This window comes from Opisthocomus hoazin, chromosome 2 (assembly GCF_030867145.1).
Source record: "Opisthocomus hoazin isolate bOpiHoa1 chromosome 2, bOpiHoa1.hap1, whole genome shotgun sequence".
Taxonomy (NCBI): Eukaryota; Metazoa; Chordata; class Aves; order Opisthocomiformes; family Opisthocomidae; genus Opisthocomus; species Opisthocomus hoazin.
The window spans coordinates 103,280,528-103,294,030 of record NC_134415.1 but is presented as its reverse complement, the minus strand read 5'-3'; the positions used below and the strand labels follow the sequence as shown (position 1 = coordinate 103,294,030).

General features: G+C 47.7%; 1 protein-coding gene across 2 annotated transcripts in view; it reads left to right on the top strand.

Moving 5' to 3' along the window:
- The first annotated feature begins 6,665 nt into the window (after nucleotides 1-6,665).
- The window catches only part of ZNF451 (zinc finger protein 451), a 41,236-nt gene continuing 34,398 nt past the window's right edge, over nucleotides 6,666-13,503 (top strand). Inside the window, exons 1-2 of one of the 2 annotated variants that reach the window (XM_075414620.1) lie at nucleotides 6,666-6,876; nucleotides 7,287-7,370. In XM_075414620.1, coding sequence (XP_075270735.1) covers nucleotides 7,290-7,370 — 81 coding nt within the window. In that variant the 5' untranslated portion in view covers nucleotides 6,666-6,876; nucleotides 7,287-7,289. Of the gene's footprint in view, nucleotides 6,877-6,949; nucleotides 7,045-7,286; nucleotides 7,371-13,503 lie in introns of those variants that run through there. The other variant, XM_075414621.1, reaches the window with a different exon arrangement.

Below are 13,503 nucleotides of genomic sequence, written 5' to 3'. Positions count from 1 at the left end.
TCGTCGCAGCCGATACCGCCCGGCTGCAGCCGTCCCGCCGTTGGGGGGGTGCGGAAGCCCTGGGGCAGGCACACGGGGCGAACACGAGCGGCTGCTCTCCCCGGCGCTGGCGCAGCGCTGCCGATCACGCTGCACTGCCTGCTTTTCTATTCTGCTGGCCAGGTAAGTGGTCAAAGGAAAACCAGCGGGGCTGGCAGCTCACCACAAAGAGTAAAGGAGGATTTTTGTGGTAGAGTGAAGGGCCTACTCCCAGGCACAGGGCAGGGAGAGAGGTGGGTGTTCTGGACAAGAAGAACAACATAGAGAAGGAGACATTTTCAAGTTTTAGCAAAGGGTAAAGAGGGAATAAGCTGCAAACAGTCAGTTCTGTCCTCTCTCCTAAAGTAGAAGACTGATGTTATCCCACTGGATAAAAGAAGATAAATAGCTTTGACACAACTCCACAGTTAACAGAAAAGCCATACTCCTTGCAGTCCGACCAAAAAGGAAGAAAGTGTGACTGGTTTTCCAAAATGACCCTGACAAACTCTGAGAACACAAAACTGAAGACTAGATAATCACAGATCAGAAACTTCAGAAGTAACTGAAAGGGAGAGGAAGGCAGAACAGTCTAGGGCTGCTTCTCCCAAAATTTGCACTAAAATCAAAATTAATTGATGATGTGTAAATTTGGGGTGTCACGATATGTAAGATTGTTCTGAGTGATGGAGGATGCATTATTTGCATTACTCAGAGCTGGAGAAGGCTGACAGCTACTGCAGAAAAACCTGCCAAGCAGCTGTATCACTGTGCACTGTGTTTGCGTGGCAAGGGTTTGGTAGCGGGGCGACGTCTGTCAGAAGCTGCCAGAAACTTCCCCCGTGTCCGGCAGAACAAATGCCAGCTGGCTCCAAGATGGACCAAGCCCCTGGCCAAGGCCAAGCCCATCAGTGACGGTGGCAGCGCCTCTGGGATAACAGATTTGCGAAGGGGAACAAAAACCTGCAGGGGGAGAGAGGAGTGAGACAATGTGAGAGAAACAACTCTGCAGACACCAAGGTCAGGGAAGAAGGCGGGGGAGGAGGTGGTCCAGGCACCGGAGCAGAGCTTCCCCTGCAGCCCGTGATGAAGACCATGGTGAGTCAGACTGTGCCCCTGTAGCCCATGGAGGTCCACAGTGCAGCAGATCTCCACCTGCAGCCCATGGAAGACCCCACGCCAGAGCAGGTGGATGCCCAAAGGAGGCTGTGACCCCGTGGGGAGCCCTGCACTGCAGCAGGCTCGTGCCAGGACCTGTGGCCCCATGGAGAGAGGAGACCGTGCCGGAGCAGGCTTGCTGGCAGGGCTTGTGACCCCGTGGGAGACTCACGCTGGAGCAGCCTGTTCCTGAAGGACTGCACTCTGTGGGAAGGACCCACGATGGGGCAGTTCGTGAAGAGCTGCAGCCCATGGGAACGACGCGTGCTGGAGAAGTTCATGGAGAACTGTCTCCCATGGAGGGACCTCACACGAGCAGGAAAAGAGTGTGAGGAGGAAGGAGCAGCAGAGATGTGTGATGAACTGACCGCAACCCCCATTCCCCCTGCACTGCGCAGGGGGAGGAGGTACAGAAAATCAGGAGTGAAGTTGAGCCCGCGAAGAAGAGAAGGGTGGGGGAAGGTGTTTTTAAGATTTAGTTTTTATTTCTTCTTACCCTACTCTGATTTGATTGGCAATAAATTACACTAGTTTCCCTGAGTCGAGTCTGCTTTGCCTGTGACGGTAATTGCTGAGCTATCTCCCTGTCCTTATCTCAGCCCAGGAGCCTTTCGCTGTATCTTCTCTCCCCTGCCCAGCTGAGGAGGGGGAGTGATGGAGCGGCTTTGGTGTGCACCTGGCGTCCAGCCAGGGTCTACCCACCACAGACTGTAACTGGAGTAACTGGAGATTTAGTACTGAAAATATAAGCAATACTAAAACTAGTAATTTGAACTACTTGTTTCTATTACTGCATTTCAGATTGAATTTGAAGATTACCATGGAAAAGAATTTGGTCATTTTTTATTATGAGCTGCTCAGTAAGAACACTTGCTTTATCAAGAGGGAAGAATACTAGGATACGTGAAGAATGGGATAAAAAACTTACTGAAAAAGTATACTATCGAATAAATTGGGGGGATTAATGCATGTCAAGTTCCTGTCCCCTCTTATGATGGTGTATGGATAGGAGTCAAAAAACCCCGAACCACCAGACATCTAAATTTTCTACATCAAGAGTAAGTGGCAGTATGCAATGTTGACACAAGAGGGAAATCAACGATTAAAAAGGCAACGTTTCTCTCGCTTTAAGGAGCAAGGAGAGAAACAGGGATGTTGAAATATGTTTAAATTCCATGAAAGAAAATAATTAAGGGCACGTAATGAATATGTGGAATTAGTTGCTAGAGAGCCTTATAGAGTTTATAAAGACAGCCTGCTCAGAAACAGCTTCCACATCCTGTGTGGCACCCAGACGTCATCTGGAGGGTTGGACTTGGAGATCTTCACTTATGAAGAGCAGACCATGAGCACCCCCTGCTCTCCTAGGTCTGTCTGCTCCTACCTTTGGCAATCTGCTGCCTGTGTTTAAAAACGAATTGCCTACTCTCTCATCGAGCTAGGCAGTGAACGTGCATTGCAGGTGGCCCACCAGCCAAGAAGCCTGGCAGGCTACTCCTTTTCTCTTGTCTCGGAACCAAGCTCTGCATAAGAACTCTCCTAAACTGACCCAAACCGAGAAGCCTGTGCTTTCCCAAGAATGAGCTGAAATAATACAAAAATTCTGGAATTCAGAGTTTCGTTGGCATATTGGAAGTGTTGACACAGAATCACAGAATCACAGAATGGTAGCGGTTGGAAGGGACCTCTGTGGGTCATCTAGTCCAACCCTCCTGCCAAAGCAGGGTCACCTACAGCAGGCTGCACAGGACCCTGTCCAGGTGGGTCTTGAATATCTCCAGAGAAGGAGACTCCACAACCTCTCTGGGCAGCCTCTTCCAGTGCTCCATCACCCTCAGAGGGAAGAAGTTCTTCCTCATGTTCAGACGGAACTTCCTGTGCCTCAGTTTGTGCCCATTGCCCCTTGTCCTGTCGCTGGGCACCACTGAAGAGAGCTTGGCCCCATCCTCCTGACACCCACCCTTCAGATATTTGTAAGCATTTATTAGGTCCCCTCTCAGCCTTCTCTTCTTCAGGCTGAACAAGCCCAGCTCCCTCAGCCTTTCCTCGTAAGAGAGATGTTCCAGTCCCCTCATCATCCTCGTAGCCCTAAACGATCACGTGGCAATTCCCTTCCTATTTCTTTTCCTTAACTATGTTGTTTAAATACGAGGGGGATGTTTGGGTGGGTCATTGCAAGAGTAAACATTTACATGAATTACTGCTGAAAAATTTGTGTTCAAATAAGTGTTATTTTTATCGGGTGTCAGAGTTTAGAAAAGCGATGCCACCTTGCTGTTCTAGTAACTTGCTACTATTGCACCTCACATTATCTATTCTCAAGAACCTTACATAATGAAGTGCAAATGCAAGTGACAGAACGGCTGCTATCAATGTTCTGTTAGCAAATTTAGGTTGTAAATGCAGAATATGAAAGTTTAGGCAGCAACAATTACTTTAACTCATGTTTCCATTACTTTAATAAGGAAATAAAACTGCTCAAAGCAGTATTGTTTACACAGTCCAACAACAGTGATTAACTTGTACAATTTAAGGAGTATATAACTCGTATATATAACTAGCATCTCACTATGTCTATCTTCTATTGTAAAGCTATTTTTTCAGTCATACATGGAAGGAGGCTTAAAACTAACATTAGTAATAGTAACACTCCATTCACAAGAAAAATAAGTGCACTAAATTAATTGACATTAAATACCACATGACATGTTATTTCTGATAGTTGTTTATTCACAAAGCTCCCACAGCATCAACATTTAACATGCCACCGTGAATCCTTTCCCACCTGCGCACACAGGATTTGCCAAGCACGCATCAGTGAAGGGCTTTGTGTGCAAGAAGCTTTCTTCATGCAGATGCACAACTCAAAGGTGACATTTACACTGTTCAGCTTACTCACAGCCAATGCCTCGAGTAAAGATGATTCACACCAACTTTCACTTTGGGTGGCTCGAAGGAACTGCACGATGATGAAGCAGTAGAGCAGTAGCAGATAAATAGCAAGAATCACGGGCACGGCAGCCCACGTGATGCTTCCTCGACGCTGCCAGCGAGGGAGAACGAGGAGCAGGGCACTACTAGGACAAGTCAACAAATGGTTGCAGAACTGGTGTTGCCAACAAGCTTTTGAGCTGTGTGACCATGGGACCCTGCTTGCAGATCACCGTCTGCTGGAGAGAGATGAGATACGCCTCACCAAGCCGGGCAAAGCTATTTTTGCCAGTAGGACGGCTCACCGAGTAAGGAGGGCTTTAAACCAAGAGTGAAGGGGGACGGAGTGGGTAATCATCAGCCGCGTGAGGGAGCGATGGACATGGTCCGAGGGCAAAGGGCATGGGGTGATGCGACAGGAACAGAACACAAAATCAACAAAACGGGGCTTAAGCGGGGTCACCTCCAGCACCTGTGTGTAAGCAAGGAAACGCCTACACGGCACCACGCCGGAGAAATCCCCCAGTCCCTTTCCAGGGCACCAGCATGCTGGGGTGCCACCTCTATAAAGCGCCGGCGTACTAATGCATGCAGTATGGAGAACACGAGGAGTCAGTCTGTGCGCAGCGGCAGGACTCCAATCTTGCTGGGATGACAGCGACGTGGTGGGATGGCTCCCATGACTGGGGTGTTACAGTGAGGGGACACAGGCTCGTTAGGAAGGACAGGCTAGGAAAACAAGGAGGGGGTGTTGCCCTTGGTGAAATAGCAGCTGGAGTGCATGGAGCTCTGCCTGGGGATGGATCAGGAACCAAATGAGAGAACGTGGGTGAGTATTAAAGAGGACAGGTAAAGGGGACATTATACTGGGTGTCCGCTATGGGCCTCCTGACCAGGAACAACAAGCGGATGAGGCAGACAGATAGGATCAGCCTCACATTCGCAAGCCCTCGTCCTCACGGGGGACTTCAACCACGCAGATAGTTGCTGGAGGGACAGCATAGCAGGGCATAAGCAACCCAGGAGGTGCCTGGAGTGCACCGACAACCTCCTCTTCCAAGCCCCAAAGCAGCCAACGAGAATCAATGAAGACCAGTGCTTTGCTAGACCTCAGACCAACAAGGGGCTTGTTGGGCATGTGAAGCTCAAATGCAGCTTTGGTCGCAGTGACCATGAGGTGGCGGAGGTCAGGATCCTGAGGGGAGCGAGGAGTGTAGAAAGCAGGCTCACAACCCTAGACTTCAGGAGAGTGAACTTTGGCCTCTTCCAAGATCTGCTTGGAAGAGTCCTGTAGGATGAGGCCCGGGAGGGAAGACGGGCCCAGGAAAGCTGGTTAATATTCAAGGATCACCTCCTGCAAGTTCAAGAGCAGTTCATCCCAGCAAATAGGAAATCAGGCAAAAATGCCAGGAGGCCTATGTAGATGAACAAGGAGCTCCTGCTCAAACTCAAACACAAAAGGGGTACAAAGCACAAACTCAAGGGATACAAAGGCCAAACTCAAACACAAAAGGATACAAAAAGTGGAAGCAAGGATGGGTAACCTGGGAGGAATACAGAAACGTTGCTTAAGCATACAGGGATGAAGTTAGGAAAGCTAAAACCCAGCTGGAACTGGATCTAGCCAGGGATGTCAAAGACAACAAGAATGGCATCTGTAAGCACATGGGCGACAAAGGAAGACTGAGGAAAATGTGGGCTCATCGCTGCATGAGACAGGTGACCTGGTGACCCAGGACCTGGAGAAGGCTGAGCTACTGAATGTCTCCTTTGCCTCAGTCTTTACTAGCAAGACTGGCCCTCAGGAATCCCAGGTCCTGGAGACCACGGGGAAAGGGTGGACCAAGCAAGATGCACCCTTGGTGGAGGAGGATCAGGTCAGGGGACACTTAAGCAAACTGGACATCCTGCAGTCTGAGGGCCCTGATGGGATGTATCCACGATTGCTGAGGGAGCTGGCAGGTGTCATCGTGAGGCCACCCTCAACAATCCTTGATCAATCGTGGTCACTGGGAGAGGTGCCCGAGGACTGGAGGAAAGCAAACATCACCTCCAAGGAGGATGCACGGAACTACAGGCCAGCCAGCTTCACCCTGACCCCTGGGACGGGGCAGCTAACCCTGGAAACCATTCCCAGGCACTTCAGTGACAAGAGCATCGCCAGGAGCCATCAGCGCGGCATGGCCAAGGAGCGGCCACGCTTCATCAGCTGGATGGACTCCTGTGATGGAGTGACTGGTACGTGAGGGGAGCGCAACGGGGACTGCCCGCCGGGGCTCCGGCACGGCCCTCGGCACCGTCCCCCGCCAGGGCCCGGCAGCCGAGCTGCAGGCGGCTGGGCTGGGCGGGCGGGCGGTGAGGCAGCCGGGGGTTGGCGGCCGGGCAGCTCATCCCCCCCGTCCGCCATCCCCCCCGAGCTGCCGCTCCCGATGGCCGCCGCCACCCTCCTCCTCCTCCTCCTCCTGCCCCGGAAGCGGCGTGGGGGCTTTCCTCCTCCGAGCAGGAACTCCGTGCAACCCGGCCGCGGGCGGAAGAGGAAGTTATCGGAGGAAAGAGACCGCCCCGGGGGTGGGGGGGTGCCGCGCCATGGCGCTGTGGCCGTAGCGCCGGCGCCTGCCATGAGGGGACGAGAAGGGGGAGCGCGGCGAAGCGGGCGGCAACTACAAATCCCGTCAAGCTGCGCCGCCCTCTGCCGCCCCGCCTCTCCCCTCCCCCGGGCTGAGGAGGAAGCGGGGGCGCGCGGGGCCGGGCCACCGCCTGCCCGCGGGGGTGAGCGGGGCTGGGGCGCGGTGAGGAGGCGCGGGGCCGTCGCTTAGCAACCCAACCCCCCCCCGCAGGGCGAGCAGCGGGCGCCCGGCCAGGCCGCCCGTTCCTCGGCCGCCGGCGGGCCCTGAGTGGGGGGCGGCGGGGCCGGGCTGTCCGTGCGGATGGGGGAACGTGAGTCAGCAGGGCCGGGCCGCGGTTCCTCGCCGCTCGGCCGGGAGCTTCCGTGCGGCGGGACGGGGGAGCAGCGCGGCGGCGTGCCCCGGGCCAGAGCCGTTGGCGCTCGCTGTGGCGTTGCTGGCAGCGGGCGGCACAGAGCGGGCTGCCGAGCGCAGGCGGGCAAGGGAGAACGGCCGTGCGGTGAGAGGAAGCTTGCAGCAAAATGTTGAAGCGCGGTTTGCTTTCTTTCTGCGTAGGAAATGGAGCCTCACAGCTCTGCCAGCCTGCACAAGCGTGAGTCGGCAGCTTCCGACAGCGAAGACGAGATCGAGTTCGTTGGAGTAAGTCACCTCGCGCCGGCAGCGCAGCGCAGTGCATACAAAAAATGGCCCGGTGGAAGAGGAGGGGGGCTCTGTGTCCCGCGTTGGTAGCCTCGCCTGTGTTTGGGTGGAAAGCGTTGCGTTTGAATTTAGAGTTAGTTTAATTTGTAAATCTTCCAGGCAGATAACAAGTTTACCTTAAAGGTTTGTCAGCCCTTTCTTTGGAAGGGCGTAAGATGATGTCAGTTCGTCCTACTGATGCCGTGAAAAGCCAGAGTTGGAGACTCAGTAGTCGGCAGGCTATTAAGCAGGTATTCTTCATTAAGGCGCCAGGCACACGGGGGATCTCTCCTCCAGACGTGCGCGCCAAACACCCTGTCACTTCAGGTTAATCACAATATGCACATTCACTATATTTCCGCACGAAAGCACGAGAAATGCTTAGCATATTCCTGACTTTTCCAAGAACTAATTAGCATATGTTAATGTCTTTCACGCATGTCTGTTAGTATTCTCGGGTGGTCTTTGCGGGTCTCAAGATGAAGGCTTATGCTCCTCATCACAGTGTCCGCTGGTTGACCTTTGTTTCTGCGCAGACTCAGTTCTAACATCACCTATAGCGTGTCCTTCCAGGTTGTTTTGCTCTGGTCTTGTTGCTCGCTTGGTGCCTCTTTATCTCTGTAGCTTGGTGCATCTGCCCTCCCAAGGCCAGGCTGTCCAAATAACATTAGCTCTAAGCTCTACCTTAGAGCTTTCCTATCCCCCCCAAAACAGCAAGTCAAGCTTGTCTAAGTAGCGTTATTTAGAAGCCTCTTTATCTTAGAGCTTTCCTGTCTTCTCAAAACAGCAAGGATCTAGTTTAGTTTAATTACAATCACTCTGGTAAGTGGAAATTTTACCTTTACGGGTATCACTATAAAGAGAACATAGACTTGAGTATCTCAGCAGGCAAATGGGAGGTTACGGTGAGGTAGATGAGAAGTTGTTGCAGATGACTCTTCTGGTAGTTACATTGCATAGCATTTTGCTTCATGAGTAGTCACACAGGAGTTATGGAATAAAACACTCCTCACTCAGCAAAAGAATGTCAAAAACACTATGTTTAGAAGAGGAGGAGGAAATAATAGGTTAGAGGCCTCAAACAGTCTTCTGAAATTGTGAAGCACTCTACAACAGCTACAGTACAACACCTAGTCTCATGTTGACATGCGGCTTATGTGAGTGTAACTTTAAGACACTTACATCTGTTAGACAGCCAAAAAAAGCAGCATGTTTTTCATGCTACCTGTGTTCTGGCCTCAGTATGTCATCAGTGAAGTGGGGCTGGACGGCAGGGATACGTACAAGAACAGAAAGGTGATTTTCCCTAGGGAACAAGCTAGGTGAATAAGGTCGAGTAGTTAATTGATGCCAGGACTAATGGCTAATTTCCTGTGGATCTTTCATATTTTTCATGCTGAACAATAACTAGATATTTTTTTCCTCAATTTTGTATGGTGTTTGATTAAAGCCTAAGTTCAGTTTACAGACTTTTTTGTGCAGGGGTATTTAGGTGCTCAAGTATGAGGGACGTATATTATTGCAAAAATTACAAGTAGTTGATTGTCTCTGAGACTTCTTGGTCTTTTAGTTGATTTAGTCAAAATCAAATAATGAGTTCAAAGTTCATTATATACACACAAAAGCATTCACGTGTAACATAATTGTATAAGCTTCATTTTCTTGAAACACTGGGCAAAGCTTTGTATGTGCAATGATTGAATGGCTGCTGGAGCACCCAGAGCAGTAGGTGAAAGAAAAGAGACTTACTAAAATCAATGCTTTTGCTACTTTTTTTTTTTTTCCTCTTGTTTTTGTCGGTTTATAATAATTAGGGGACCGGAGCATCTCTCCTACAAGGAAAGGCTGAGGGAACTGGGCTTGTTTAGCCTGAAGAAAAGGCTGAGAGGGGACCTTATGAATGCCTACAAATATCTTAGGGGTGGGTGTCAGGAGGATGGGGCCAAACTCTTTTTAGTGGTGCCCAGCGACAGGACAAGGGGCAATGGGCACAAACTGAAGCACAGGAAGTTCCATCTGAACATGAGGAAGAACTTCTTCCCTCTGAGGGTGATGGAGCACTGGAACAGGCTGCCCAGGGAGGTTGTGGAGTCTCCTTCTCTGGAGCTATTCAAGACCCGCCTGGACAAGGTCCTGTGCAGCCTGCTCTGGGTGACAGGAGGGTTGGACTAGATGACCCACAGAGGTCCCTTCTAACCCCTACCATTCTGTGATTCTGTAGTCCCAGAGATGAGTGCTTCTGAGAGAAGCTGCTGTATATAGGAAGGTGACTGTGCGTAGGCTTGTTTGCACAGGATTGGTGTTCAGAGTTGAGACGCTTACTGTTGTCACTGATGAGTACAAGGGGAAAGGTGTGTGACCCTGGCTATCACCTAAGGTCAGTGGTGTGTCCTCAGCTCTCCCATTTGCTCTTCAGGGTGAGGATGAACTTGGACTTCGCAAAAGGATTTCTAAACTATTTGGGTAGCTTTGGATCATAGTTCCCGTATAAAAATGTGTGTGATTAGAAGTGTATAGGCCTCGTAAATGTTGTGTATGAATGCTACCTGATCATCCAAGTACTATTTGCTGCATGTCCTAAGGACCCAGTACACCAGGTGGTACTGTATAAGCTGAATTAGAGAAGCCACTTGGGTATCTCAGCCTGTGCTTGTGTTGATAGAAAACAAATATTTGTAGGCCATGTGATCTGTGTTTTACTTTTTTTTTTTTTTTCTTGAAAGTTGGATTTTTTGTGTGTGTGTGGGGGGTTTTGTGTTGGGGTTTTTTGGGGTCTTTGTGTTTTCCATTTCAATCACTCATCTTAGGATGTTTGAATTCTTACTGTAGGACTATGACAAAAAGTCCTCATTTGATGGAGCAGAAGCAATCTCTGCTGCCAGAGTTTCTGAGCTTTTACAGTCAGATTTTGCCTCATTCAGGAAATTTACAACTGTTCTTCCATAATTTCCCACCTCTTAATTCTGCATTACAACATATTTTGTCCACTTAAAATCATTAAAAGGTTTGCATACCAGCAGAAAAATATAATCTACAATGCAAGCCATTAGTCTTAATCGCTTCGTTTCTTTGGATAGGATGGTCTGGCCCCCATTCTGTTTCCTTGGGAAGGATAAGGCAAGAGTGAAGAGCTTTGCAGGTTTAATGGGGTCTGTAGCACTGAAGTAGACAGATTATTCGAGTTGCCACAGTCTGCACTGAAAGCACTGGAATCCTCCTGAGTTGTTTTGTGTTTGGTTTTTTGGTTGGTTGGTTGGTATTGATCCACTTGTACTTTTTTCTGACTTATTTCTTTAAAGACAAGGCTCATCATTATGCTGCTCTTTTAAAAAATGTAAGTTATCCCTGGTAAAGTTAGTGGCTTTCCTAGGCAGGGGCTTTACTTAGCATTGTAACTCTGTCGGACCTCAAAATAAAAAATAGTTTTATCAAGTGTTTAAGAACCTACTGACTCTGCTGTTGTGTTACAATGGCAAACACTTTTAAGGAGGGCATTTGTGTTCATTTTCTGTAAACATTTGTTAAGTAAATATAAAGATTATGTATCCAGAATAAAACTCAACTGGAAAATTGAAGATCTATGAATTAAAAATTATTTTCGTTTTCTGATGCAGTGTTACATTTATGCCAAGTTTTCTTCGCTATTGGTGATCTTTATTTCAAGAGTCTGAATTCAAAGGAAAACATACTTCCATAGGCCCTGGTTTATTCAGTAATGAGCTCTAAACTGATGTCCATTTGAGATCCAGGAAAAACAAACCTATACTTTGCAGCTTTTACTTTGTACAGTGTTTTAGCTGCACTTCATGACAAAAGATACAGCCCCTCTCTCTTCTGGAAGAGTTGGAACTTAACTTTCTTGCAAATGAATGTTTGTTTTTATTTTGAACATGAACAAGACTTCTGGTCTATTTTGGGAACCGATGATACTAGAAAAAATTATTCATTAAAAATGATTGCAGTGCTTTGAGTTCCTGCAGAGATCAGAGAACAGGTAAAGCTTTTCGTTTTCCTTGTAACTGTTGTTTTCCAATAGAAATTATATCTGAAGAACATTTGGCCCTGGGATATACCAAAATCAAGTGATTTGCTGAAACATGGTAGTTACCATTTAAATATTTTGTTTCCTTTCTCCCTGAGGTGTTAAATATTAGATACACAGACTCAAGTATTTGTGTCTCTGGCTTTCAGCTGCATGATATCAGGAACAGAATAAAATTGTAGAGGTGTCACAAAGCATCTCTGAAGCAGGACTTTTATTTTTGGTCCCAACCCAAGTCAGCTAAGGACTTGGATTTTTGTATTTGCTGGATTACGGAAGTCAAAACTGAGTAAGTTCACGTTGGTTCACAATGTTAGTTACTCAGCAGTCTTAAAGTTGGAAATCTGCTGGGACAAAGATTCAGAGCACAAATAGTACAACTTGTGTCAGATTTTCAAATTTATTTTGATGTAAACTTGTTCCATGATAATTAGTGTGTTTTCATGTGTATATACAATTATGCTCACATAATTATTTTGTCAAAGATATGTTGTCTGTAGTCACATATATTGAAAGCTAGTTTCATGCTTTCTGTATGCTAGTGTGTATATAATTATGGAAAAGTTTAATTGTGCTTTTTAAGTAAACTGGGTATTTGGTCTGAGTGCATGTAGAGCTAAAAACTGAACAAACAAACAAACTTACATGGCATGCCGGCGGACTGTTAGCTAGGCCTGATCACCCACAGATTGGTTGGAATGGGGGCGCAGAAGAAAGTGAGACCATGTTTTAGGACTTTTTGAGAAACCTTCTGAGGCAGTAAAAATGAGCTTCAGAGAACTCCTTGAGAAGAAACTGTCCTTGGAGATGAATGAGGCCTCATCTGTACTAGCCACCGATTAAACAGACTTGATTATATTAGCTGTTACGATTGGTATTTTGCATAGCATAGTTAAATTATAGTTTTGTTGATTTAATGCTAATGCTTTCAACCCAAGCTATGAATAACAGGAGAGACACCGCAGCTGCCTGGAGACTCAAAAGATACTTTTCTATCAATTAAAATCTAGAAATTCTTCTAGTAAATGAAATAGCTGTGATTTAGCCATTTGTTTATTGCTCAGTGGCATGGCTATTGGTTGGTGAGAAGAGTGGCTTTCGAAGGTTGTTTAGAGAAGTAATTAAGAAGTGGAGCATGGGGGGGTTTTGTTTGGGGTTGTTTTTGAGTTTTTTTTGGATGTGGAGGATCTGCTTAGAAGATATGAAGACTGAGCATGTCTCAGTACTGAGTATTTATGGCTTTCTGGGTGCCAAGTGTGCTAGTGTAGTCAGCTAGAGAGGCTGCAGCTTTCAGCTGTCCGTTGAGTGATTGTCCATGTTGTTTCTTCTGTAATCTTTGGCTCTTGTGTGCCAAGACACTTTTTAGCTGGTGATGTTCATCTTGCGGGGAGATATAGAGAGTTGGATGACGCTAACTGGTCCTCAGCTTCTTAAATCTCTTACAGTGATGGAATCCTCAGGGTTGGCACTATCTTTGAATTATGTTACTATTTAGTTTAACCAGTTGGAAAAAATGAAGTAATTAAACTTTGTTAACTTTCAGTTTGGGGCTCAGCCTGTGCCCTGAGCCAACAGGGCAACAGCTGAATTCCTGTTGTAGAGAATTCCCTCCATGTGGTACTGGAGTATTAATTGGGAATGTTTACTAACAATACCTGCCCTCTCTTGCTGGAAGAAAGATATGTTTCACCTGGCACCACTTCTCCAATCAAGATTAAAAATACAGGAGATCTATTTGAAGCTATGACTCGCATGAACTTCTCAGAAGGTTTCTGTGTACAGGGGAGAACAGTCCTAGACTTGGTCTCGTCCGTGAGGATGATTTCTGTCCTGGGCCACTGAATAAAGAGGCTTTGAACTTCAGCTTTGATTTTGGTATCAACACCTTTTGGCAGAGAGGAGCGCTGCTGTCAGGATGAGCCCGTGCTGAAGTTGCTGTCTCTTTAGAAGTAGTATTTGGAGTCTTTTCTGTGTAAGCACTCAGCTGGGATGGATCTAAACCAATGATAGCTTTCCATCAAGGTTCCTCATATATTGACTTAAGCAGTTGCT